At 37.9% G+C, this 27,762-nt stretch overlaps 1 protein-coding gene across 1 annotated transcript; it reads left to right on the forward strand.

Annotated features, from left to right (window-relative positions):
* Nucleotides 1-27,505, forward strand: CCDC57 (coiled-coil domain containing 57). Its single transcript, XM_063409130.1, has 9 exons — nucleotides 1-223; nucleotides 2,920-3,082; nucleotides 8,240-8,426; nucleotides 9,236-9,336; nucleotides 12,664-12,892; nucleotides 13,555-13,691; nucleotides 17,575-17,697; nucleotides 18,065-18,293; nucleotides 25,149-27,505. Exons 1-9 carry the CDS (start codon nucleotides 51-53, stop codon nucleotides 25,370-25,372), a joined length of 1,566 nt encoding a protein of 521 aa, XP_063265200.1. The 5' UTR covers nucleotides 1-50; the 3' UTR covers nucleotides 25,373-27,505.
* Nucleotides 27,506-27,762: the final 257 nt, after the last annotated feature.

Consider the following 27,762-nt stretch of genomic DNA (forward strand, 5'->3'; position numbering starts at 1 on the left):
GCGAGTGGGCGGAGCGGCAGCGGCCCTCTAACGGTGGCGCCGCGGGCCCCATGGAGACGGGCCCGCCTCCCGGCACGGGCCCGCCCGACGCGGCTCTCGAAAGAGACGCGGCCTACAGCCGTGAGCGGAGGGATGTACAGGTTCGTGCCGTCGGGAGGCGAGTCGTGACTGGGCTTCTCCATCAGAAGGCAGTGCGGTCGCACAGCATCCCGCTGTGCTGCAGGTTGTCTTTCGGAGCTCCCGACGCATTGCCTGCGCATCTCGCGCTCTTTTTTTCTCTCTGGGGACCCACTGTCTTTCTGCACCCTTCCTGCTAAGTGCCCACTCTTGTGTTGTCCCTGAGTCCAAGGCATTATCTTGTACTGCTCTCTACTGTCTTCATCTAACAGGTTTGACCTCGACAGTCTGCCTGCCATCTTCTCTTCTGCCTCAGAACATGTCACCCTCAGGCCTCTCCATGGAATCCTTCCTTGTGGGGTCTGCATCCTGCTAGCCAGTCGCTTAGTTGGCAGTGTTGTCTTTTCCCGACACTCGATTGTCTTTTCCTCCCCCTGTGCACTTCAAATTTATTTAATCTTTTTAACTGTGGCAGCCACCTGATGCATTTGGAAAACCTGTAGCTGAAAGCTTGATACAGAAAGAGCAGATCTTTCAGGGTTGTATGTTATAGGCAGGGAAGCAGTACTATTCATGAATATCCACATTATTGTCTTTTTAAAAAGGCATCTACTTGTCCTTACACAAATTAAGAAGATATTACTTGCACTATCTCTACATGGTAACGTGATTTGAATGCTGCCAACAAGAATCAGAATATGATGAGAAAATACTCTTGTAATTAACTTAGGGATAAATATGAAATCTTGGCCAGGAGAATTAAAAGACCATCAGATCATTGTGTCCTTAAGAACAGTTTGTTCCTCAGTATACCTGGGAAGAGCAAGCTTGAATTTTTTCATACTTCTCACATCCAACGATCCGTGACTCATGTTTTGATCCTAGAGAACTAGAGTTGTCTTGATTGTTTGGGAAGAAAAATGTTGTTTAAATTATGAAACCTTTAGCACAGAGATACTGCATAGCATTTTCTGGTCTGAAAGTCTCTCTTTTATTTAAAAAGATTAAAGAGCCACTATTTGAAAGGCATGCTTGTCTGATTAATTCTCTGCATCCCTGTGCTTATTCAGAAAGGATTATCTGCAACCAGTGACACAAAATAATAATGTTCAGTGAGAGTGTATATTGACTGCAGAGATTTTCCCAAATCTCTGGAGAGAGCTGAACAGAAATAATTTATTTTTTTAAAAGCATCCATAGTGCTTAAAAACAATGTTGTTATCTTTCTTCTACAGAATTTATAATTAGATATGAGGAAAATATGGAGAATAAACAATAGGAAGAGGTGGATGTGAAGCAAGTAAAGGATTTTGCCTGTAAAAGCACAGGCTCTCTGTTGGTTATTTTCTTTTTAAAGTAAAAGCAGGCAAATTAGACACAGTAGTTAATATTGTTAATAAAAGAGAAGGCTGAATTATGCCTTGACCCATCATACATATCTCAAAGCAAAGAGAAATATGTGTGCAAGTTTGCAGGGTGGAAGGAATAAACACTTCTTTCTTGAGTTCTGTCTGCACATAATTCTTGTTTAATGTAACAACTGTCATCAGCAATAACAGTCTCTTTGGGATTATTCTCTGTTTAAAATGGTAATTGTTGTAAAGTGCTGTAAACTATGCTAGATCCAACTACATGAGGAATTCACCCTTCAAAAATCTCTGTACGTGCAGAGTTCACTAATCATCATCCAGCATTACTTGGATTGTTTTCTGATGCCCATATCCACGTGCTTCAGTGGTGTTGTAATTGATACCTTAATAATTTGACAAATTGAGTTATATAGACAGAGGGGGAAAAAAGCCCTCACATTAAGCCAACTGATTCTATTGAGAAAAACAGACAAGCTTTCAGGAAGCGGGCTTGTATAGCTAGAAGTTTGCCATCTTTTTCCAGCTGTGTTGGTTTTTGTGTAATAAAATAAATTATTTCTGCCTCTAAACTCTACCTTTAGGGTATCAAAAGCTTACCTGGCCATTAGTGGTATCCATGGATCTTGAATGTTGCACAATTGGAGTTTAATTTCTGGTTTGGTTTACTTGTCTTGGGTGTTCTTTAAAGGATGCTGTTGTAATAGTGGATCTAAAACCACTTTGTCCTATTGCAGTCTTGACTATAAAGATTGTATGACCAACTGTTGTTTACTCAGCAGGAACAAAAGAACTGCAACTGCATGTGCACTTACTAAATGTAAATTTGCACATGTTGCTTACTCTGTGTCATGCAGTTTAAACTCTGATGGCACTTCAGAAGAAACCTTTGATCTTTGCAATTTTCTGACCTGAGTTCTTGATTGGAGATCTCTAATACTGCTTCTAAAACTTGCACCTTCTCTCTCTTTCTACACTGTGTTTTCAAGGTATGTGAATGCAGCATCCTTTTAGCCTAGAAATTTTACCCTGACAATGCAGCAATTTTAATTCCTAGCTCCTCCATATCTCATTTCTGATATCAGCAAAACAGAGACATGCTCTGGATGGAAGTACTAAGAGCAGTATTGATATTGAAGGGCAGTTTATGCTGCTTGAGCTGAAATGACCTGATTCTAAATACCCATACAGATGGACCCTCAGAGACTACTGAGCTCTAAGCAATTAAAATGCTTTTGCTCGGTAAAATGCTAAGAGTAGAATAGAACAAAATAAAATAGATAATATGTAAAACAGAACAAGGAAAGAAGATGAGGACAATAAACAAAGCTGGATTAAACTAACCCAAACCAGACCCAAACAGACAAAAAATATCCACAAAACATCCTTAGTATTTATTCTGCTGAAATCAACAGGTTTGCTCTTTATATCATAGGTCTAACCAACACCCATCTCTGGCAGCTGAGAAAGAATGGATTCTGAAACAGAGTAAAATGCAAGCAGAACTGAACTGGCAGCAGCTCTGTGAGAATGCTGGATGTAATTGGTATCAGAAATCAGAGGATCTAGCACACAGCCTGTCTTCATCAAGAGAGGAGGTGAGAATTTCAAATTAACTGCACATCTATTGCACAGAGAGCTATGGAGTTTTCCCACCATGGTATTTCTCAGGGAAGTATGTCTTTAGCCTTCTTTTGAAAATCTGTAAAACAGTAATTCTGTATTGTGCACAGCAGTTCATCACATATATTTTATCAGAGACCAGATTAATTTTCATGAACAATCTCTAATAGTGGCCTTTTCTCCCTTTCCATGTAATCAAGTTGGCTTCAGAGATGATTTTCCTTTGCCATTGTAGCAAAAGAAGAAAGATGTCTCTTAGAGTAGCCCCAGGGCAAAAAGAATTTCAGATCACAGTACCACTTGAATTCTATCAAGGGAACATTATTAGTCCTGAAAAGCTCTTGGGTATTTTTGTATGGAAAAAAAGTCCTATTTTGTGTAGTGTACAAACTTTATTATACAATGGTTAACAATTCTCAATGCCCAGTTGCCCTGAACTCACAGGTACAGATGAAAAACTTGTTCATGAAGTTCAGAATGCTGGCATTTACTCTAGTGTTTTATTTTATCATTGTCTTTCCAAAATGATTCATAAGCATCAATAGCTGTAGCATGTGAATGCATGAGGGTGATAAATCATCATTTTCCATTTCACTTAAAGAAGATAAGAAAATGATGCTAAACTATTTGTCTGTTAGGGCAGTTTTTGACAAAGAAAAAAGGGATGTGCTTAAGTTAATGTGCTATGTTTTAAAGTATTCTTGATTTCCTTGTTTTTCTTTATATTTCCCTTTCCCTTTCCCTTTCCTTTTCTCTTATCCCTTCGTTGTTGAGGTACTGACATCCTCCACCTCCCCTCCTTTCCTTCAATCCCAGCTTGAAGCTGATCTACAGAAAACAGACTACAGGTTGCATGAAGTGAAGACTGTTCTTTCTGCTTTGACTGTTGAGAGAGAACAGACAATACAAGCATCATTTAATCACAGTATTTTACCGGAAGGGGAGAAATAGTAGAAATGTCTACTTAATGTAGTCATGGATGAATTCATTCTAAGATAACCACATTATGGGCCTTGTTTCCACTGGACTTACTATAAACAGTTCTTCTGTTTCATATGTTTCGTTCAAAATACAGACATATCTAGCCTGGAATACACATAGATTAGGTGTCATGGGCTTAATTATGTCTCTCCTCCATTACTCACTGGCAAAAGGAGCAAGCTGGATATAGTTGTTCCAAAACGTGACAACGTGTTGTAGCATCATGGCAATCAAATGGGAAGAATTAATTTCTGGAGGTTCTGTGTCAGTTGCAGTTCAGGGTTGATTTTAAAGTTGTAAAGTTATAATTGTAAGACAGCATTTCAAAATACAAATATGCCAGCTGTTTAAAACATTGTAATGTCTTGTATTTGATTATCACTAGCTAGTTTTCCTTTCATTGCTACCTCTTAAAATGGATGTATTTTAAAAAGCCATTCAAAATTGCAAATGTAATGCTGGTTTGAAGTCATGCTGAAGGATAATGCATTAAGAGTAAAAAACTGTCTTTGGTAAAAGAGTGAAAGTAAAGCGTATGCTGCAGTGCACTCTGCTGGGCTGCTACAGGTGCTCAACTGTGACCAGTTAAGAGCATGTTACCAGAGCTTGGTAAGAAAAAGCAGTGCTAAGCAAGCCTAGTTCCTGAATGCAGCAAGTATTGTATTCAGAAAGATTTATTTCAAACTGGGCTGATTAGCTAATTGATCATTGAGATACCAACAGAATCAGGGCTGGACACAGTTTCTTCTTTTTATTCTTATATTCTTCTTTGTATTCACTATTCTCTTCAAGTGTGGTTGACAAGACTGTCTTCACTGTCACTCTTTTCTTTTTGTTCTTAAAAAACTCTGGCTTTGGACTTTTGGCGTGGAGAATAAGCAGTACCCATCTCGGCAAAACCTTTTTGGTCTCCTTCCTTTTTATGGGAAGGGCCAGTGTTTAAAAAACTAAATAACAAAATTTAAAAGTCGACTATTCTAGTCTAGAACCTTTTCTATACAAAATGGAGTGTAAACAAAGAGAAGAAGAAAATGTACTAAGACATTTGTGTCAATGAGTCCTCTTAAAGATGGAATAGTACATTGGCTAGCCTCTGTTTCAGATGACTGATGCAAGAAAGATTAAAATTTAAATATACTCTAGTACAGTGTCTTCAGTATAGAGGTCCTTTCTTCAAATTGGTCTGATACCCCAGCAGTGTGCTAGAAATGCCGCAGTAGTCATTCTTGGCCTTTCAATAAGCAACTGAAATGTGAAACACACCAGCCTGAAAAAATCTTGCTTATAACTTCTAATTTAGCATGACTTGGTTCATGTTTGTCTAACTAGACCATGCTAATAATATCATACAAGTGGACAGAAAATGGAAGAGTGCTTCAAGTAATTCTGGTTTATTAGAGTTTTTAGGGTCTAGACCCATTTCCACTTACAAATAAAAATGAAAATCTGGAACAGTTGTGTTTCTGGTTTAAACTGTGATGGTTCATAGTGTATATTGCAGGTTGAGATGAAGTCCTGGGCCCAAAAATTCAGATATGGGTGTTGCATTGCTGTCTACTGGTGCCTTTCCCTGATTCACCTTAACAGCCTCAGAGAGATTGTAAAAGCAGAATAGTGATTATTCTCATCTTCTAAGTAGCCTGTACTGTTAGGGTAGAATCAGCCACAGGAGAAAGAAACTGCAGGGCAGCTGTTTATGTTTTACGCCAGGGAAATTTAATTTGAAGGCCATTAGCATTCCAGATGAGACTTTCAGATCACACTTGCAGAACAGACTTATGACTGGGAAAGTAAGGGGGCTGAAGGAATTGGGGAATGATGGAGAAGATGGAAACAGAGTAGTCTTTGAGGCTGTGCAAGGCATAAATGTTGAGACTGAAGTATTTTGCTGAATTGTGTTAAGCACCTCATGGATTGCCATTCCCTCTGAAGAGGCAAAACTGCTGCTTTGCAACAATTTAAGGTTAGGGTTAAATATAAAGAAATGTTTACGGTCACCATCCCTGGATCTGTTTAAAAAAAGAACTGGATGTGGCACTCAGTGCCATAATTTATTTGATGAGGAGATGTTAGGTCATAGGTTGGACTAGATGATCCTAAAGGTCTTTTCCAACCTTGTTCATTCTGTGATTCTGTTTTAGCAACATTTTGATACAAGTACTCGAAAGATATTTCATGGCCTTTTACTTGTGCAAAACATCTGACGTGAACAGCTTGTGAATTAGGATTTGTTTAAGGACTGTAGGAGTATATATTCCTCTATTGCATGGCTTTCTAATATTCCTGTATCAAATAGTATCTGCATTTCTTAAATGGATGATGACACATGTTTCTGTGAAAGAAGATTTTACAGGGGTAGAATCTAAATTCTGTGTTCTCTTTTGGATGAAACCGCAGTTATAATACAGGACCATTGATCAAATGAAACGTTTAAAAATCCTTGCAGACACACTTTGAATGAAGAAACAGCAAAAGTAAATAGTATTGGGACCCTAATATCCTGGTCTTGATATCCCATTGGTCCTACTACATATTTTTTTTCCTGAAGATTGTGCTAGAATTTCAAGTGACCAGGAAATGTGCTTTCCGATCAATGTCTGTGTTTTCTAGATATTGTCCACGTTATGTGGGTGTGGTCCATACACTCCTTCCCCTTTTTTGGTTTAGCAGAGGACATCCAGTTTCTTTATGTTTACTGGGGGCTAGGGGGGTGTGTGTGTAGGTTGTTTGTTTGGGGTTTTTGTTTGGTTGGTTTTTGTTGTTGTGGTGGTGGTTGTTGCTTTTGTCCCCAGGAATTTTCTTCCCCTTCGTTGTCAGGTGAATAGACGGCGATCCGGAGACACACCATTGTAATGGTTCTGAGGGAATAGGGGGGAAGGGGGGGCGGCGGGGCAGAGTTATTTTGGCAGTTTCTTAGCTGGGGGTGGGCAGTCTTTGCCCGGTTGGGAACAGGGACTGTCGTGCGGTTTTTCTTCGCCTCGGACCTCTTCTGCGCAGCGGTTTTTCAACACTGCCATGGAGCTCCGCCTGCCGCCGGCTTCTGAGTCTACTGCTTGCAAGAGAGAAAGGGAGCCCGGCTGCTCCATTGACTGGGACTTCTCCGGCTGCCAGCGCCGACAGAGACCAGCTCAGTCCACCTGGGTGCCTGGGGAAGTCATTCCCTCCGCCCCTCTCCCGGAACCGCCTCATGGAGAGCCTCCTGAAGCTGGAGCAGCACGTCCGCCGGACGTCTTCTCTGTACGGTAGTGCGACATCGCGGTAAAGCCCTGCCTCCCTTCCCAGTGTGTACTGGCTGCCGTTAGCGATGTCGAAGACCGATCACCGCTCGCGTGGGTGCCCGGGGTAGTCAACCCATCTTCCCTCTCATCTGAGCTGCCATCACCATCAGGGCGGTCCCGGTCTTGCAGCTGAAGCCGCAGAGGAGTCATTGCAGCCCATCCGCCTCGACACGAGCCTACAGCGCCCCCTGTCGGTCGTCATCGTAACTACACCAAAGGGGAAATGGTTGATGGGCAGCAAAAGGCTGTTACTGAGTTTTCCTGTCGTTGCTGTTTTTTGTTTTGTGTTGTTTTATAGTTAGATAGATAGATAGATAGACCAGTAAAGAACTATTATTCCTTTTTCTATATCTTTTCCTGGAAGCCCCGTGACTTCGAAGTCATAATAATTTGGAGGGAGGGGTACTCTTTCCATTCCAGGGACATTCCCATCTTCCTTGGCAAATATCTGTCTTTTAAACCAGGACAATGTTATTGTCAACAGATGATCTCTAATGACACTTTCAAGACCTTGACAGGGCAGAAAGGGGACTGCTGTTACTGCTGTTGAGCCTGTAAGTTCATTAAGTAAGTGATTACCTTCACATGGAAGAGAGATAAACCATACCTGCAGAACAACAGTTACAAAACAGAGCCAGCTCTGAAGCCATGGTCCTCCCCATGTGCGCCTCTTCCTATGATGTTCTCAGTACAGCACTTCTTTCCCTGACAAATCCTCAATAAACACATTTTTTCCTCCTTCTATGGTATTTTTCTCCCACATATGTTTATGTGTTGAAAGTATTTGGATCTGTGTGGGGGGTGGTGGTGTGGAAAGAGTATGTGTCACTTATTAATGAAGGGTTCTTTTTGTCTTGTACTTTTATTTTCCAGATATTTCAGTATGATGATGAAAGTTCTCTGTATAAAGATATCCCTGCTTTGGAAATAAAAAAGCTGCAGGAACAGAATGCCAGCCTTCGGGCTGCTATTGCACAAATGAGGAAAGAAATGGAGAGTCTTGATGAGCAGATGTTGTCTTCTCTTCCTGTAACAGAAGACAGACAGCTTGCAGAGCAAGGTGACAACTCTTGACAAAGAACTTCAAAGTCAGTTCAAAGTTTAGCAGTCACAGTCACAATCTATGAGGGCAACCCAATCCACGAGTGTGTAAAAATTGTTGTTGTGGGCTTCTCAAGATTGCACCATACACAACCACACGGTAGTTTGAGATTCTGTGTTACAAATTACAAAACAATTATTAGTGAAAACAAATACACACACACACGCTATAAGTCACTACAAAATTATCACTAGAAAAGCAATCATGTATATATTTTGCAGGAGTAAAGCAATTCTATGGATGTTACAAGTTATAACAGAATTCCTGATAGTGAAGACAGTATTTAGAATCACAGAATCTACTGAAGTGGTATACAAGAGGAGGTTCAGGGGGAACTTACCACTATCTACAACTACCTGAAAGGGAGTTGTCGTGACATGGAGATCAGTCTCTCTTTCCTAGTAATAGGACAACAGAAATTACTTCAAGTTATGCTAGTGGAAGTTTAGCTTGGATATTAGGAAAAAATTCTTTTTGAAAAGGCTTATTCAAGCATTGGCACAGGCTGCCCAGGGAAGTGGGTGAGTCACCATCCCTGGAGGTGTTTAAAAGGCATGTATGTATGGGCCTTTTAGGACATGGTTTAGTGGTGGACTCGGCAGTGTTAGGTTCCTGGTTTCACTTGATGATTTTAAAGGTCTTTTCCAACCTAAATCTATGGTTCTGTGATTCTGTAACTAGACATTTATATTCATGGGACAGTGTTCTGAAGCAGCTCTTGCTATGAAATCCTAAACTCTCTTTAAATACATATACTGCTCTTTTAGGTTCATTGAGCACAAACAAAATTTCAACTGGAACCACACTGAGCAACATCAAAGTCACTTCAACTAAGTTGGATTGTATAGTAAACCCAAACACAGAAGAGGTATGGTGTGATTTAAACTACCTAAAAATATCTGTATGTATATGCGTGTCTGTGTAATTAAGTACCTAGTGTATTATTTTTGAGTAAATATTATAAACAGAAGTAATATGTGCTTATGTGATTGGTCAGATGAGAACCAGCAAAAATTTTTCAGGTAAACTTACTCTTATTCTTTCTGGGCAATAAATTTTGACTAGTCATCCCCTGGCACTAGTCACTTCTGATCTTGCAAGCCAGTCTTCATGGGTTTTTTTCCCACTTGGAACTGCTTAAGCCACTGTGTATCACCTTTTCAGGTTTTCCATTGTAAATCCATATTTTAGTTTTTTTTTTTTAATACCATGGTATTTTAAAGGGTAAGAACAATATCAGCATTAAAGTGACAGTGACATCTCTTGGACAAAAATCGTTATGGAATTGAAAACTGGGACAAATATCTAACACTCTGTAAGGAGTAGGTCACTGTATGTTCTCTTCCTGTCTTCCAGCAATTTTATGGCATAGTAAACAGAATCTGAGGTAAGACAGTTTAAAAAACAATTTTAAAAAACAGGGTTTACTAATTGTCATCTGTAAGATCTGCCAGTTTCAGTGTCATGCATTAATCTTGCTTTTAAAACCCACTTGTAACCATCTAAATTCAAGAACATTGAAATAATAGCTAATAGGTAAGCATGAGAGGTCTTGATTGAATAGTTAAGAGCTTTAAAAACTGAAACAATATCAATATTTTATTGAAACTTAGAAGCCTTGGGAACTTTGTGTGGAAACATGCATAACCAACCATGCACAAATCATGTTTAATGTGTTTTTTCTCTTTGCTGAATATAGAAGACAATTTTTTGTTCATGCTGTTATATTATATTTAGAAAATCATTGTGTGCCAGTAGAGACAGTGAAGATTTATTTTTTCTCTTTGGCTACTTCCAGAACTAGGTGACAACTGAACTTTATACCAATTCCATCCCCTCCCCGAAAATAAATGTCTTACAAACTCCTGTCCAAGGGGCATTATGATTTTTTTTTGCATTTCTGTAAGTGAAGATAGAGCCTTAAAAAAAATAGTCACTTTGCCTTGAAGACCGTAAGATAAGAAATAAACTTTCTGTGTTCCAGAGGCTAATCCTTTGCTACATGACGATGAATTATAATTGAATAATCATGGCTGGATATGAGAACAGGCAGTGATTTGCACCTATAGTGTGAAATGCTGAATTACTTGGGCTTTATTTGTATAGACATATAGCAAATAGGGGATATTCAAGGCAAAACTTCAAGTGAATAAAATGCTGGAATTGTAGTTGATGCTGTTTTCACTGAAGTTAAACTATTATTTCTTGCCTATTTCTGCTGTCTGCTTCATTTTGTCTTTCTCAGTAAGCCTTCTTAGACATAGACTGAGCTGGAAACAGTCCTGAATATGTCTTAAAAACAATGGGCAAAACTTCATTTTCGTTTCTTACTGCATTTTACAAGTGCTTATCTTTAGTACTTTTCTACTTCTCTGTGCTTCCTACATTTATTAATTGCATGCTAAGGATGTACTTAAGGCAATAAAGAATTACATGCAAAAATATTTCTACCTCAGGAAGCTCAGAATCTGTTAAGCAATAATGGTAACTAAACATAGGGGTGCAGTTGAAGTCAGTAAGGAGAGCCATAGTGATAGGTTTCTTTTTTCCATTTAAATAACAGAGTTTCTGTGACCATAATCTGGAAATTATAGCCTCCAGCACTAAAGAAGAAGAGGAAAGTTTACTGTGGAAACTAGTAAAAATAGCATGTAAATTTTTGCATGTACATATATTTTTCTTTTGTATCAGCTCTGAAGAGAGTTTTTCCTCCCACTCTTCTTTAGTATCCATCTTTTCAGTGTTTTCTCTCTTTTGTACTGTGGAATTTTGCTGTGGACATAGATCTACTGGTAAAAAGATTTCCGAGTTCCACTCCTAAGTCTACAGCTTGGAGTCTGCCACCTGAAAAAAAAATATCTCCTGTGCAATGCTGTGGAGCTTTTTCTGAAAAGTTCAGGAAAAATAAAAGTTTAAGCAAATGGCATTCCTTGTCCCAGCCAGGCGATGTGCTTTTGTCTCTTGATCTGGTGAAGGTGGTCCACAGTGTGACAACCAGTGGTGCCATAATTGGTAATTTCCTTTACCTCTCTTTATGTTAAGCTTTAGTATGTCAATTTCACTGACAAAGGTAGACTGTAATAATTTGTGGCTGCTTGTATTAGTTGCTTTTATACAAATTGCTAGATGTATGTCAAAGTGCTGTTCCTTTTTCCTTTCACTTTGGTGTCTGTCTTAGTATTTTTAGACTCTAGTCGTGCACTAATTTCTCTACCTTTCTCCCCCTGTTTGTAGGCCTGCATGCTTTCCCTGTATGTTCTCAAGAGCCTTCCTTTTTATGTTAAAACTATCCAAAGAAATAGGAGCATGGGAGTTACATGGCACAATAAGGCAACAATGTTTTGTTTTTTCTCAGTATGGATACTAGCTTTCAGTGTGTACTTCTTGAATCACAGTGTTTAGGCCGATTTAGTTGAAAACTGGGATTGTACAGTCAGTGTAGTATGCTTCTAACTGGTTTATATGTAAGAGAGTAACCATACCGATGAGTAATTGTAAAACAATTTTAATGCATGTGATACATTTAGATACTTATGGCTATATGTGAAATGTAAAATGTTTATAGGGAGATGACTGTTCAGTGAATGATGACTATTTAAATGGATATCAAAAAGTCTCCTCTTTGGGGGCTGAAAGAAGATAGTATATAGGTCTTGTAAAACAAGGATGTAATCTTTTGGGTATATAGCTTACCATTATGCATATGTGCAGGTGGACTCAGATTGGCAGAGATGAAACAGATTATGGAATCTTTACTTTTCACTAAATGTTTTAAGTCATATCTACCCCTTTTGTTTGTATCTACAAATGATTAAACAATGTACACAATGATTAAACAAAGAAGGATTTGTAGCAGATTGCTATTTGGTATAAAGAAGGGGTTTTTTCCACATTTTATCTTCAAATTAAGTGCTCTTTAGTTTACAGTTATACACTGTTTATCCTATGTCTATTATTTTACACTTATAGTTTACCATATCTGTGACAATGTCTCAGGCTATTACAGTGTTTTGCTCCACAGTTTATTTTGCCCTACTGCTGACAAAGTCTTGAAAATGGGCCCTTAAAAATTGACCGTAGCCTTCAATTTTACACTTTTTCTTCAACTGACCCTTTATGCGTATTTGTACAAATCTCTGAACCTGCAGACCTCACTTTCAAAATATTCATTATAAGCATTATCTGTTTTATTCAGGGGCCAGAACCCAAAGTACTTGAAGAAAACATGGTAAATTTTGGACGACAGCTACCTGATGTAGGTACTAGTATTGGTTGTCAGTATAGTGTCAAACACACTCTACAAGGAATGCAAAATAAACTCGAGGAAGCGGCAAGACAAATCTCAATTCTGAGCCAAGAAAAGCGACAGCTGATTGAAATGGGAAACAGACTCAGGGCAGAACTTGGAATGATGTTAAAGGAAGGTAAATTTATTCTAAAGCAAAGTACCAGCTTATATATTTAGATTAAAATGGGGGAATCAGTTCATCTGTTGAGCTAGAGAAAGCTAGGCTTCATTAAAAAAAAAAAGGTGCTGGACCTGACTGACCCTTGATCTGCATAGCTCTTGTGAGACTGGTACTAATCCTTGCAAGTAAGATTATCCTGTAATAGGAGATGCTAAGATAGAACAATGACAGTCTGTATGTAGTGTGTAGTACATGTGTACTTTTGTTGATAAGCATCTGAGATGAAGAACTCCCTAGTGCCTACATGTTAGTGTGGGGACTGGAACTTTAAGACTTTGTTTATGAGCAGAAAAGAGGTAATGTACCTATTGGAATAAAAACTAACACTTCAGGAAAGTGGAAGAGAAAGCAAAATAAACTTAGTATAAACTTGAATTAAGAGTATATATAATGTAAAAAGATTTCACTGTGGTTATGTAAGTTCCATAATTTTTCTGGCAATGAAGAAAATGAAAAAAGCACGAGGCCCATTTCTGCATAGCATTGAAACCATCTGCAATGAGAAGGCCTGTGTTCTGTGGTTATTAATATCTGCTGTAAACACTTGCTGGAAATGTAATATTGTTGACAAAATATCAACAAAGAATTCCTTCCTCAATATATTCTTTCCTTTATAGGACTCTGGCATCCTATTAGCTCTAAACGTTGCACAGTTTGTATTGCCTTTGGTAGTCTTCCTCCAAGAGAACTTGTCAAAAGAACACAGTGTCAGCTATCAGTTCTAAAGCATCTACAGCACAGACTCTCAACACAGGTAATTATATGCTGTTTGAAATCTATCGATAATAAGCCATTAAGCCAGTTCTAATTCCATGAATGTAACTTAAAATTCTGCATTTAAATTAAATTTGAGCTAAACTCTTACTGAGTTTATCTCAAATCTATCTTTGGAAGAGTCCATAGAATCATTGACTATCTGGAGCTGGAAGGAATCCATGAGGATCTTTGAATCCTGATGTCACACAGGACAACCTAGAAGTTAAGCCGTTTAACTTAGGAGCATTATCCCAAATGTTTTTTTGAACACAGAAAGGCTTGGGGTCATGACCACATCCTGTGGAGATTGTTCTACTGCTTGACCACCCTCTCAGGGAAGAATTGCCTGAATTTCCTGGTGCTGATTTAAGCCTTTCCTTCACATCCTATCACTGGACACCAAAACCAAAAATCAGCACCTCCTACTATTCTTCCCCATCACGGAAGGAAGTTATAGAGAGCCATGAGGTAATCTGTCAGCTTCCCCTTTTTTAAGCTGAACAAGCCAAGTATCCTCAGCCACTCCTTGTAAATCTAGCCATCTAGTCTTTTCACCATCTTTGTTGTCCTCCTTTGGACATATTCTAATATTTCTATATTCTTCTCATATTGTGGAGCCCAAAAATACACACAGTACTTGAGGTAAGACCATACTGATGCTGAGCATAGTGGGATATTCACTTCTTTTGGCTGATTAGCTGTGCTGTCCTTAACACACTTTAACACACTCCTGGCCACCAGGATACACTGTTGACTCACACTGAGCTTGCCAACAATCGAAACCCCCAGATCCCTTTCTTCAGGGCTGCACTTCAGCCTCTTGCCCCTCAAGTGTATACAGATATTCATGTCTATAATCCTGGGTACAGCATCCAGCTTTTTTGCTCTCATTAAATTTCGTGCAGTTGGTCATTGCCAAGCATTCCAGTGTATCAAGGTCTCCTCGTAAGGTCCTTCTACCCACAAGGGAATCAATGAGTCCTTCTCATTTAGTATCATCAGCCAACTTACTACCCTCAATTCATGCATCCAGGTCATTGATCAAAGACTGGAGAGAACTGACCCTAAAACTGAGCCCTGGGAAACACCATTAGTGACTGGCCACAAGCCAGATGCTTCCCCATAAGTTTAAAGGGTTTGGGACTTCAAAAGTAATATTTTTAAACATGATCTTCAACCAAGATATTTCAGAAACACGTGTGTTTATGCAGTGTAAATGCAATCCTAAATTACAAATTTCATAAGGCTTAGTTTTAACTAAGCAAAAAAGGCCTGAAGGATTTGCACTATGTTCTAATATAAACTTTAAAATGTTTAATCAGTGAGGATATTTCCAAGTATTCACAGTGGTGGAATTTTAAAGCACCCATGTCCAAATGACTGTAATAGCACCTTTTCCATATATGAAAGCGGTATATATAGTTAACCTGTCTCATATATTTTGTAATTAAAATACAACCTTTAATAGTTAAATTGCAGCTTTTATCAGAGAGACTAATGAATAAATCCTGGCTTCTCTAGTAGTTAGTGGCAGACCTCCCAGTAACTTTGATTGTCAGGATTTCAAACATTGCAAACATTCTAAACCATCCACCTGACAGTGATAAACTGAGAATGCCATCCTCCTGTAGCTTTCCAGAGCTAATGGAGACTTATTCTTCCTCCAATATTGCATATAATCTAAGACCACAGAAATGGAGGACTGTAACATGTCAGTCAGATAAGTGCAACGTGAGCTGGAAGTTATGGTATATTTTATCAAATTCATCTAATCAAGTTCTTTTGATTTCAGAAGTATTAGTGAGTGCATCAAAAATATGAGTTAAGACATACCATAGTGAAAGCCATCTGGGCTGTAAGACTGGGGATGATTCAAATTACTTGAGTTCTGTGACAAAACAGGAATCCAGTGCTGTTTTTCAACTCTTCATTGACAGTCTGAGGACTTGATCAAGAGTTCTCACAACAGCACTGCCATGAGAAGTATTAGCATCTTGCTGTAGCGTGAGGAGGGTTCTCAGAGAAAAGAATTAGGGACCATCAAATAGCCTCACTGGCATATCAATGCCACATCTTAGGGCATGGTGGCATGGGCTACTTCTGGAGCAGGATATTTTTAACTTCTTGTGAAGTCAAACTCCAAGGTGAAAAGTTCAACTCTGGTCCAAGGTGACAGTCCTGACCATATGATTCTGACTTCCCTCTTATGGGGTTTCAAAAGAGAATAGGTGAGGTGGCTGTTACAGTGTGCAGGATGCCTGGAATGTAGTCTGCCAACAGATGAACTTATTGTGGAATGCCTCAGCATGCTTGTGGATATATAATTCTTTTTCTGGATGCTTGTGATCATCTCATTAACTTAAAGCCACAAGCTTGGGATTCTTTGTTCACTCAAACTTTCACCTCTGTTTCAGAAATAGTGACCTGTTTATTAAACATTAACACTGGAAATAATTATTAGGAAATTAGGGTTCAGCAAACTAGTGTAGGAGACCTCTTGTAACCTACTTGTTTCATCTGTGCATTGCTGGGATTGAGGTCTGAAAAGGATTAGCTAAATGCTTATACCAAACATATATGAAAATGACTTCCAGATCTGGACAAAATTGCCACAATTCAAAACCACTTTTTTTTTTTCTTTTCCCACCTCTTTAATTATTCTTTCTTTCATAGCTCATCTTAGAACTTTGCAGACTCTCAAATTAAGACCAATGAATATTCATATCCGTCCATCCCAGTCTTCTCTTGCCTTATTTTTAATGAGCCAGATACTGTGTTTGTATTTTTCTACATATCTTGTGTCTCCTATGTTCTGTTAAAAATCATTAAAGATGATTCTTGCTTATGTAAGAATAAATAGATTTTAAAAATACAGTATGACTGTGGTGCTTGGAGAAGTAGAATTTGACTGTGAGTTTCCAGATGATGAGCTAAACTCTGGGAGTTCAACTTCTTCAGCTGATGGGTTGCTTGGAGGTCATGGCTGAAGTGGCTGTCATTGGGGATCTTTCCACCTCTGGAACTTTTGATTCATCATTTGTCCAGACTAGAAGAATAGCCCTCCTTACATCCAAGCTGTTCCGTACTCTCATTCCAGGCTGTTCTTTACTTTATTTATCTTTAATAAACATACCTGCTGAGGCTTCAGTTCCTACACTAAAGCTGGGCTCCAGGTTGACGTTTCAAAGACAACTATTATTCTGGTTTGGGTGTTTTTATTCCAGGTGATCACTCTTACTGGCCAGGCTACATATGCTCCCACATTGGAAGATCTGCATCCTTACAAAAAACCAAGATAATTTGTGACTGTCAGAGCTAGAGGAATTTCACTGTCAATTACTTTATGTAATGGGCTCACGTTTTGTTTCTTTAGTCTTAAATACATAGCAAAAGACTTCGATGTTTATTTGCATCTCCTTTAACAGGGCTGAAGCAGTTTGCTCTTCATCAAATCTCACTTTAGTTGCTACAAGTTGAAAGTTGGTGAAACTTCAAGAGATACATTAGTTTATTTTAGCTGCTGACGATTTACTTTTCCATGGCTGCCGTATTTTATTTGGGGTTTTAGGTATTGTTTTGGAGTTTTTCTTCTGTAATTTAATCATGGGAAAATACAAAAGTGAAGAAGTACCCTGACAATATAAGCTTGAACAACAAGCAAGGTGATAGTAACAGCACCAGGAAATGTAGATTTTGAACAGATTTGATACTAGGTTTATTAGAAAGGTAGTTTGGCCCTGTTGATCTGAAGGGAATATAATTTTGTTTAGTATTATTTATAACTGATTATTTTAAATCTAGCAGTGTAACAGCAAACTGAGCTATGAGAGTTAATTTTAGGGACCGTGACTTATTTGTGTTAATGTAATATTTCACATTAGGAGCTGCCGTATGCAAGGCAGCAGCATCTTTCAAGGTTTTCTTCTCTTACTGCCTGCCCTAGCTTAAAGGAAGAAGAAGCTCCAAGCAGCTATGGGGAAGAAACAGAATTACCATCTGCTGAGGTACAGTGCAGTTTTATGATCAATGTAATTCACTTCCATTTGGATTTTTCAATTTGAATTGCTCAGTAGTCATCTCCCGAAGGACTTAAAAACCTATGTATTTTTTAAATTATGCATTGTTCCTGTACAAAACAGAATTTGTTAACACTAAATAAACTAGGTTTTCTCAATCACTGTCATGATGTTGTAAATAATCTTCTTGTATAACCTTTCAAAATTAAAAATCATAGTTTTCTTTTGTCTTGTCTCTTGCTGAAACCCTCTATCTTTCCAAGTCCAAGATGTCAGTATGAAATGTAACCAATTTTCTGATGTCTTTGATGTGAAAAGTATGTATATCTGTAAGATTGTGTTTGAATTTGAACAGGTTCGGCTAAGGTTCGGCAATTTCTCTATTGAAAATCATGAGCCAGAGACATTCTCTGCAACAAATGCAGATACATCCACAAAAATTGTTCAAACTCAGCTGCTCAGTCAGAGTCCTAGTCAAGTCCAGCAGGTCCAGTTTTCTTCATCTAGTGCACATAATTTCTATCAAATTTTAGACACGGGATCAAGCCTTTCTCTGCTCAGTCCTCGAAAGAACACCAGCCAGGGTAAGCCTGCTTTGTAAAGCAGTCACAATAGTTCACTTTTCTGGAAGTGTGGAAGTACAGTGGATTCTGTTGCCATTCACTAATTCTTTTACATACTGTTCCTGTTGTTACAGTTCTGTGATCAGAATCTGAATGAGTTACTTGAAGGGAATTTCATGGTTGCCAGCAGAAGTAAGAATTAAGAGGGATGTCTATATAGCTTTCTGGTTTAAATGCCATCATTGTAAATACTTCTTCACTTTTTTTAAGTATTCCTGTAAAATGCAAATTCTATTTTGACATGGTGTAAAACTTAGCTGGGGCAGATAGAAAAGTGTCTGTTTGAGAACTGCACACTTGATCTGTTGACAAGTGATTGTTAGATCAAATTGTAATTTGCAAATCCTTGCTTAATTGGTTTTTTTTTTGGCTGATTTATAGCTACAATACTGCTTAGAGTGCTAAGACCTAAAAGCCAAAGGTGATATCACAGGCATAATGCTGGTATATGCTGTGGGGTTTCCCTAGAATTTTATAGTCCACTGCAACAAGTTGGAACAGGAAAAAATAGAAGTAGGCACTATTTATTATATGTGAGACAGTGTACCGTCTTTGCACGTGAGACAGTGTTGAGGTTAGGATGACAGGAGAAGGTAAAACCTAGGTCATAGACAGAACATGAATTAGTGTTATACTTCTACATCTATAGTAGTAATATCTATATTTCTACAAAAATCACCATGTGTTCTTGGAAATTTTAGCAAGAACACCATTTGTGAGATATGTGCAGTAAAGTGTAGCCTCTTTACAGGGCAAGTTGTTAAGGAACTTTTTAATGGCAGCTATTATGTTGAGGTATTATGTATTGAAGCTTAATGTTACATATTTCAAACTACTGGTCTGTTCATGAAGTAATCCTTCATTGGCTAAACTGTGGGAGACTAACATCTGCTATAGATAGGACAAAAAATAATGGTCTTACATTATAATATTTGAAAAATTTTAGGGATAGGTAATAGTGAAGTAGTTCCCTAGAGGTATTGTAGACCTTTCTTTATAAAAGATCTTTATAAATGGACAAACATTTCTCCAGAATGTTCCAGTAAAAGTGGTTTTTGGTGTGTTTTTTTTTTAATAAGAGGTGTAGCTTTCAGTAAGTTATTTCTCAAAATGCTGTAGGGTTTATGTGAATTGCTTGGGCTTTTTGCCTTGATATTATTATTTTTATCATTATCATTACTCCTGAGATCTGACAGTATCTGTATAGTAATATGGCAGCCATTTAGACTTTTCAAATGAGCTGTATTACAATTACATAGATATTCATATGTTATTAATCACATACAAACTGCAGGAACAAGAATGTAATCACTGGATTGAAGGAAGTGATTTGTTCCCCTCAGTTTGGTACTTGTAAGGCCACTGTGTCCACCTTTGGACCCTCTTGTACAAAAGACTGGCAAACTGCAGTCCAGTGGAGAGCCACTAAATGTCTAGGGCATCGGAACACAATACATGAGAAGAGGTTTAGAGAATTGTGTTGTTCAGTGTAGAAAAGAGTCGGTGAGTGGTCTGATTGCTGCTTTTTAACTACCCAGTGAGGGATTTTGGAGAAGACAGAACCAGACTCTCAGAGATCCACAGTGAAAAATGGCAGTGGACACAAGTTGTGTCAAGATACATTCTGAGCAGGGAGTGATAAGCACTGTGACATTTCACCCACAGGTCCTATCCAGCCTACGTTACATCTATTTTTAAACCAGTGTATGGAGGTAACGAACCATCTTTAGTAGCTCACAAGAAAAAATAATACTTAAAAGGCCTTTCAAAATGAAGAGTGGATTATAAGTGTATTTATTCACAACTGTAGTGCATTGCAGGGACAAAGTAATGTGCATTCACAGACTGGCAGGACTGGAATGGACATAGTGCTGACACTCATGATTCATGTGCTTTTTTTGTGAGGACTTTTTCAGCTAGGACTGAAATAGGAAGAGTATTTCACGTCAGGCCTATATTGACAGGATAAGCAAAAGGATGTATTTGAAACATTACTGATAGTGCCATGCAGTTTCATGCTGTTGGATGTGTGATGCAACAGCTCTTGGCAGCCTTACAAGGACATTAGTTTCTTAACGTCTAGAAATTTCCAGCCACTCTTGCAAAACTTAGTGTAGATTTTTGGGGATCTAGAAATAGCAAAAGGGACAGAGGATACTGCCAACGTGGAACAAGTGCAATGTGAGTCAATATGGGATAATATTTTCCTGAGACCAAGTTTAATTCGATCTCTGCATCCAGATTTATGAAGCACACCAGAAAGGAACTTCTTACTTAAACATGCAGGCCCTGAAATACTGCATTGCAAGAATACGATTTTTAGACACTCTTTTATTGCTGCTTAGCTTTCTTCTCCAGGAAAAGATGTCCTTAATTCCACTGTACTGAATTCTGTATTTCAGAATTAAAAAAAAAAAAAAAATATGAATGCAAAATCTTTCTTTTTTTGGAACAACATCGCCTTAGGAGCACTATATACAAAACTTTCAAATTCTGCTTCTGATTATTAGCAGGCACGAGCTATGGAAATTAATCCAATCTTTCCTCTTTAAAGCCACTCACTTGAATTTAATACATTCATCAGATATATTGGATAAAACAATGGATAGAACTGTTGAGACAGAGTGACTTGGAACTAAGCTTTCAGGTACAAGTGATGCACATAAAGACTTGGAAGCTCAGTGACAAAAAATTATTTGCAACAAAGCACTCAAGTTAGTTTGCTTATTCAAACCTTTTTTTCCCCAAGTTCAACTCTGTCCAAATTGATACACCAATAGATGTGTTTTGTGGGAATTTCTGGTTAAACAGAACTGTAGCTTGAAAACTATTTTTCTGAACCTGTTGAACAGTTTCATTTTTTTCATGTTACACGTACAAAACAGCCTACTGGCACTCAAAATGGTTGGCATGTCAAGTAAGCCCTGCAATTTGCTGTATTTCCAACATATTACACAATGCAATGACTAAATGTGTTTTTTGAAGAGTTAATGACTACATCTTAATTACTGAAGTGGACTGTTATATACTTTATTCATTTCACCATCAAATTCAGACCTTGTGTAAGCTTCCAAGCAAGTCAAAAGGCTATGAGATATTTTCATTTTCTCTCTCCTTACTCTATGTGCTGATTTTCAGTTTATTGTAGAAATTAGATGGATTTCATTGCTTGTATGTAAATTCTGCAGATAAGTAGAAGGAAGTGTTTAGAAGGATCATAGGTCCCTTCTTCAGGTATTTTTATTTTTCTGTATTATTGAATACAGAAATACCTATCCTACAGACAGATAGGTACAAACCATGATGATATTAAAAGGCTACATTGGATGGGATGCATAGACTGTACAAGTAAGAAATACACCTCTGTATTTCTTTACTTTTTAAATGTTCTATCCCAGAGGTTGAGAGCAGGTGGAGATTTTGATTGGTGATCCACATCATATGTACCTTGAATGCTGATGACAATCCAGCCTCAAAGGAAAGTAGAGCCTTTTTTGATTTTAGAGTAGATGTTAGGCAGGAGGAGGGGAAACTTTGTAAAACCTTTAGAAAATGGAAATTCATTTTTCTTCTATTTATCTGGATAAACTTACTATTTACTGTTGAAGATGCTTACTAGTTTTTCAGAGGGGAAATAAGCAAACATCACCTATTGAAGTTCAGCTGTAATACTGCATTTAGCATGAAGCCAGTACTGTGAAGGGTGCTGTGTGGCACTGTGTGAAAAACTCCTTATCTGCTCCAATCAGCTATCCTGGGTCAGCAGAGGCTGGGGTCAGTGCAGGGGGAATAAGGGTGTAAGGCAATCTGACAAACTTGTCAGCTAGTCATTTGACATACATATTTAGAGCAGATGAAACTTTGTATTTTCACATCCCACTGTACATTTTTGAGAAATCCCACCACACAAATACTCATAACCACGTCCTGGGTTTAATAATTTGTATTTACACTGTAGCCTAACAAAGAACAGGAGTGAGCTGCTTTAAGGTAAAGTAACTTTTCAAATTTAGTACTTGAGCTTGGATAGGGGAATTTCTTGTACTGTAATTCTCACTGTAACTTGCAAAGCTCTGTCCTCTGAAATTCCACACTTCATGGATCAAAAGTTACTTTAAGTGTTTCCACACTAGACAGAATTTCAACAGGTTTGACATCACTGACAGTTCTAAGAGCAATCCGTGTGGGTAAAAAGCTGGCCAGAGAAAGAATCTGGTAAAATATTAACAAACAGAAACAGTGGTCTGGCTCTGGCTTCACTGCAGCTCCAATCAGAGAAAGACTCTCGATCTCTTTTCTGCATTACATAAAACTTCATCTTTGAAGTGTTTCACAAATATTAGCTAATGCCTTGGCTACATTTTTTTCATTTCTGTTCTTCTCCTGAATAGGAATTTGTTTGAATTGGTGTTCCTTCAGAAGCACTTTTAGCCATAAGCAAACATCTAGTGACAAATTTCTTAAATGAAACTTCCTTCTGAGGAAATTTCAGTTTGCCTATACAAAATGTCTATATATATCTCTTTCATCCTGAAAAAAAACTCTGAATGTTAATTTCTGACTGAAGTTAACACACATCAAATAGAAGATATGTTAAGCATTTCAATACAATAAACATTTAGTTCAATTTTCAAAAGCAGTTTAGGTGCTTAGCTATGATCTTGCTAGCTCTGGTTACCATGGTCACTTGTGAAAGTAAGTTGCAGGCTTGTGAATTAGGTGTGGTTTTTTTATTGGTGTGAAAACCAAGCTACTGCATTTAAATAGTATTTCTAATACTGGAGTATTGATTCTTTATCTTTCCCTAATTTTTGGAACTAACCTTACAAGTTTGCAGTGATGGTTTTAAATTTCTGTGTTAGTATAAATTTTTGATGGTCCAGAACTTAAGAACAGCCATGTAGAATGCTTGTGTGCTGTGGTGTTGTTCCAAATACCTAACTAAGTAGCCTTTACTAGTTACAACTATAGTTTCTCTACTAATGACAGGACACAAGCATACAGAAGTCTTCACAGGAAGGGATGTATGTGGTGCATTGGTGCTTGGTTACTTTGCCTTTGGAATGATGCAATTAGGGCCTCCCACATTAATTTATGAAAGTCATTCCCTTGGGTGAATACAAAAGGGCCCCTGAAAAATGAGTGAGTATTTAAAAAACCAGACTGTCTGTAAGCAGTGTTAACTGTGTGCTGCTGATCCATGGATCTGCTCATTCCTATTTAGACCACAAACAAGAAGTAGTATTATTCTGCTGCTGTTCCTGCTCTAGTAAGTGATCTTTGAATACCTTTCTGACACTGCTGCCTACACTTTTCTAAATGGTTGATGTCGTAAAATTCTGCTTTCTTATCTGCCAGATGTGATAGAGGTGTTCTAATGATAAAAGTCCATTTCCCAGGCAGGAAAATACACCCAACAATCTTCATGGGCTCAAGCATGCTCTTCCATACCTTCTACATCTGTAGGAAGCCACTAGGTGGCAAGCTGGACAACAGGATTTCACATCCACAACTCAAGAGTCCACTGAGCTTGTCACCTGTGATTCTCTGCACTTAATCAGCCACCAAGCTGACTCTGTGTAGAGATCACACACACGAGTGAACAGCTGGTTCAAGCTAAGTCTGTGTATAAAAATTATTTTGAAAAGTGTCATGTTTTGACACTAGCCACAGTGTCATGCTTTGCACAGAGCTATAAACCTTCAATTGATCAATTCATTCCGTAATTCAGGAACATGCTATATTTCCTTTGATGTAGAATTTTGTTTAGACTTTCTACCATGTTCAGTTGACTTTGAAAATTTACCTTCTCCTACTAGTAACTGATCTTTGTCAATTTGTGCACCTTTTATTCCTGCTGTGATTAAGTAGTATCTGGGATTGCAGCCTATGATGCTTATTAAATCAAGCTAGTATAGAATACTGTAGCGTGTGTTATCAGAAGTTTATTACCTTCTGCTGTCCGCTTTGGCACTCCACAGAAAATCCGAAGTTAAAGTCTCAATGCCTTGAAAAATAAGGATTAAGTGGCTGGAGCCAAACACCTGTAAATATTACCTATAGTTTACATTGAATAATGTGATTGAACAGTTCCACTTCTCTTACCTAATGAAATGTGGTAAGACTGAAGTTCAGTTAGTTGGAGATAATAGTTTTTGGAGAATTATGTGAGAACTACAAGATGGACTCTGACTGCTATTAGGACCAGTCCCACTGCTTCCCAGACAAAAACATTTCTATTTGACCTAGTCCTTTCTGGAAAGACAGATATTTCAGACAACAAAACCAAAGATTTACATACTAAATGCTTTCCTAAGTGAGAGAAGATTGAAAAAAGACCCAAAAGATAATGGTAGTAATGAAGCTTTATCAAGCCAACAGTTAGCTCTGCGCCTTTTATACCATGCATATCCAAACACTTTTTCTCACAATGAGAGAGAAGTGTAAACTTGTAAAATATGATGTTTTAAAACAGCTGAACAGATAGGTAGTGCTTGACTTGAACTGTTACACCGACCTTCCAGCTGTCTTCCTCTCTCAAGCAGTTTGAGGCTAATGGAGAATGACCATATACAGATGAAGTGAGGATTGAGCAGAAGACGCTGTGTTATACAATCAGCATGGCAAGTCTTAATGGACTCTTCTGGGCCTCCTATGTACAGAAATGGTCCTGGTAATATAAGATTTTGACAATGTGGCACTATGGCAGCAGTATATTTAGAGGAAAAGAGTTAAACCAGCTCTCTTCAACTATCCAATCTCATAATTGAATACAAACATAACTACAAAGTATTTTTCTGTCTGTTTTTTGAGTAGTGGAGTTTGAAGTTGTACATTCAATCGAGCAATCTGAAGAATCTCAGCAAAATATCAAAGCCAAGGATAAACTTGAATCATCAGCTGAAGATTTGAAAGTCAGAGGAACAAGGCTGGAAGTTCGCCAGAAGTTAAAATCCAAGAGTTTATCTTGTGCTCATCTATTAAAACCAAAAATCTCTTCTAGCATGGCAAAAATACGCAATTACAATATTAAAGACTGATTTCTATGTTGACAGCATGTTGTAGGTCCGTGCTTGCTATTAACTTGACATTTCTATATCAGGTCTAATTCTCAGCCTCAGTTTTGTATGTTAGCTTGAGATATTTGCAGCCAGAAGAGAGAACAAATACCCTGCTTCATACACTGAAGCCTAAAATAAAGGGTTAATCTGTGTATATTATGAGATTACAGTCTTCACTGTTAATACTGATTTATTTTAATTATATATGTTAAGATTTTCTTGCATCATGGATTTAGAAATGCTCAGTTAATACATAGGTAAAGCCTCGTGCCTTCAGGCAGGGCTTGCAGGACTTTAGCAGATATTTTGTTGAGAAACTGTAGATGTGATTTAAGCTTAGAAGTGGGATGCCTCAACCTACTTGTCTTCTTCTAATTAACAATGCAACCGTTAATCCTGTGCAACTTTCTACTTGAAAGAAAGGGGTTTAAAAACATTACACCTGAGTCTGTATTATTTCTCATCTTCTGTAGCTCTTTCCACTTGTCCAGAGAGCATGAAAGAGTATAAAATTAAATTTCTACTGTCACACCAGTGATTGTATTATCCCTTGACAAGAGACTGTACAGACTTTGAAGCAGTGAGAAACACTGCTACCATGTTAGAATCATATACTCAGAACAATACAGACATGTCATAAGAAGTAAGTCTTAAAACAGACAAAACTAAAAGAAAACGTGAATGAGTTGTGATGTAACAAAGGATAGTTATGTAGTAAAGAACATGCCAGGACACTAATACAAGTAATCAGTGTATTTTTGTAGCATTTCCACTAATGCTGAGCTGTCCTGGGATATTACAGAGATTAACTTTCCTATAAGTAAAGGAAATGCACATGAAAATTTCAAGAAAAAACTTTTAATTGTGGGAATGGTCAAGCACTGGAACAGATTGCCCAGATGGGTTATGGAGTGTGTGGAGATAGTCAAAACCCAACTGGATGTGGGCCTGGTCAGACTGTTCCAGCTGACCCTTGAGTTGGGGACTTGGACTAGGTGATGTCAAGAGGTACCTTCCAATCTAAGAGATTCTGTGATTCTGCAAGTGGTATCACTGAAGTGAATAATACTTCTCGATTGCTGCTAAACATATAAAAATGATAAACGAAGGAAGAGAGCTACTTATCCATGAGTGTCTTTCTTTTTCTGGAGCTTTTTTATAGATATGCTTTCTTGATAACTCTTTGCAAAGAGGTGCTCTCTTCAGTACCTGATAATGTGGTAGTAATCCATTTGACAATTGGAATAATTATTTTGTACTACCTGCTGAAAATATTTTGCTTTAGTGCAAAGGTACAGTGATACTATAATCAGATGCCAAATCTGCAAGAAATTTCATGAGATGTTACTAGGCCAGTATGAGGCTGAGAGACCTTGTGAGCTTCTTTCTAAATATTTTCATTACATGAAAATCCTCTTACTTGATTCAACATTGTTCATGAGCCAGGACAACATGATGCACTCCCTTGAACCTGGCCCTGAATGAGCTCTTTCTGTAGCACAAAGCATAGTGGTTTCTAACAAGTACAGGAATTTTGGCCCAGATCACACCATTTAAAGCATTCACTGGTTATTTCTAGAACTTGGTGTGTAAATTCCAAATTTTATGATAGCTGTAGATCATCCTGAAAAACTTTTTGGTCTTTCATGATTAATATTTACCTGTGGAGATGCACAATAGTTCAGTGGTATCAGATTCTGTGCATGTGTTAAAAGCAGCGTAAAAGAGCAGTTTGTTCCATGATATTTGTAATAGTGCATCTGAACCTGAAAAATATTTCTCTGTATTTCTTACACCGTAGGTGTAAGCTGATGTGCTGCAGACTTCAGAAATGCTTTTGTGTAGGTTTGTATGCAGGTTTCAATGGCCTTTTTTTGTTTGCTTGTTTGAGGGTTTTCTGGTGTGTTTTTGTTGTTGTTGTTGTTGTGGTTGTGGTTGTTTGGTGTGGTGTCCCACTTCATCCTCCTCCCATGTCACCTGGCATGCCTGTTTCATGCAGACCTCTTGCCAGTAATGCAGTTTAAATTTATTCAGTTTCCCTTAGAAACAGGTTTCCTTAAGTAAACTGTAGGTAAGGAAAGATGATAGCTGGGTCGTTTCATTTAATTTTACTCATGCTAGAAAAAAAAAAAGAAGTAGTTCAGTTATTGTACATTTCAGAGTACTTCTAAGAACATAGCATGTAAGTATGAAAATTAACAAAATATGTATAATAATAATATGACCATACTGCTTCTCTCCTGTGTGGGGAGGTTGTCCTAAGGGTATACCAAGTACAGCAGGAAAATTCTCATTTATTTCTTTTATGACCAAAATATTTTAAAAACTGGACACTGATTTCTAAGAACTAGATTAGAAGAGTGGCAGCA

The sequence above is a fragment of the Prinia subflava genome, chromosome 12 (assembly GCF_021018805.1).
Source record: "Prinia subflava isolate CZ2003 ecotype Zambia chromosome 12, Cam_Psub_1.2, whole genome shotgun sequence".
Lineage (NCBI taxonomy): Eukaryota > Metazoa > Chordata > Aves > Passeriformes > Cisticolidae > Prinia > Prinia subflava.

Bases quoted from the DNA above. Each gene is read 5' to 3' on its own strand.
- CCDC57 (XM_063409130.1), top strand. From the start codon at position 51: ATGGAGACGGGCCCGCCTCCCGGCACGGGCCCGCCCGACGCGGCTCTC. The intron at 9,337-12,663 runs GTATGGTGTGAT...TGTTTTATTCAG, and splicing joins TAAACCCAAACACAGAAGAG to GGGCCAGAACCCAAAGTACT. The intron at 17,698-18,064 runs GTACAGTGCAGT...GAATTTGAACAG, and splicing joins CAGAATTACCATCTGCTGAG to GTTCGGCTAAGGTTCGGCAA.